This window comes from Merops nubicus, unplaced genomic scaffold, assembly GCF_000691845.1.
Source record: "Merops nubicus isolate BGI_N331 unplaced genomic scaffold, ASM69184v1 scaffold35679, whole genome shotgun sequence".
Classification (NCBI taxonomy): domain Eukaryota; kingdom Metazoa; phylum Chordata; class Aves; order Coraciiformes; family Meropidae; genus Merops; species Merops nubicus.
The window spans coordinates 964-1,461 of NW_008632252.1; the positions used below are offsets into that span (position 1 = coordinate 964).

At 68.9% G+C, this 498-nt stretch overlaps 1 protein-coding gene across 1 annotated transcript in view; it reads right to left on the reverse strand.

Moving 5' to 3' along the window:
* LOC103780216 (probable ATP-dependent RNA helicase DHX58) overlaps positions 1-498 on the reverse strand; it is a gene marked incomplete at its 5' end in the record, with an annotated part of 2,200 nt that overhangs the window by 719 nt on the left and 983 nt on the right. The window contains 1 exon segment of the mRNA XM_008947876.1: positions 42-239. Coding sequence (XP_008946124.1) covers positions 42-239 — 198 coding nt within the window.

The following is a 498-nucleotide window of genomic DNA, read 5'->3' on the forward strand; positions in this document are numbered from 1 at the left end:
CGCGGCCCCTCCCCCCTCCCCCTGCCGGCACCGGCTCCTACCCGAAGCCGGGGTTGATGTTGACGTGGTGCATGCCATCCACGGTGCGGAGGTCGCTGCCCTGGCACGCCTGCACGCTGCAGTTGACGCAGTAGAGGCGAACGGCGTGGGGGTCGTGCAGCCTCTGCCTCTCGCTGATCTTGGCCTCCTTCATCAGCCAGCTGGCAACGGCGACACGCTGCAGCTCCTCGATCTGCAGAGGGCACGGGGGCGGGGGTCAGTGCGGGGCTGCAGGCACTGATGGACGGCAGATGTGGCAAGAGACACGGCCGCAGAGAGATGCGGCACCCCAGAGAGCACAACCTGCCCAGCAGCATGGGCAGGATGGGCACACGCTGGGCACACGAACGGGCACCTGCTGCCAAGTCCTCCCAGGAGCGGGTGCTGCCCCAGGAGGAGAGCGGGCTGCTGAAGCCAGGGCGCAGAGGGCTGTGCCCAAGCAGCAGAGGCAGGCAGGAG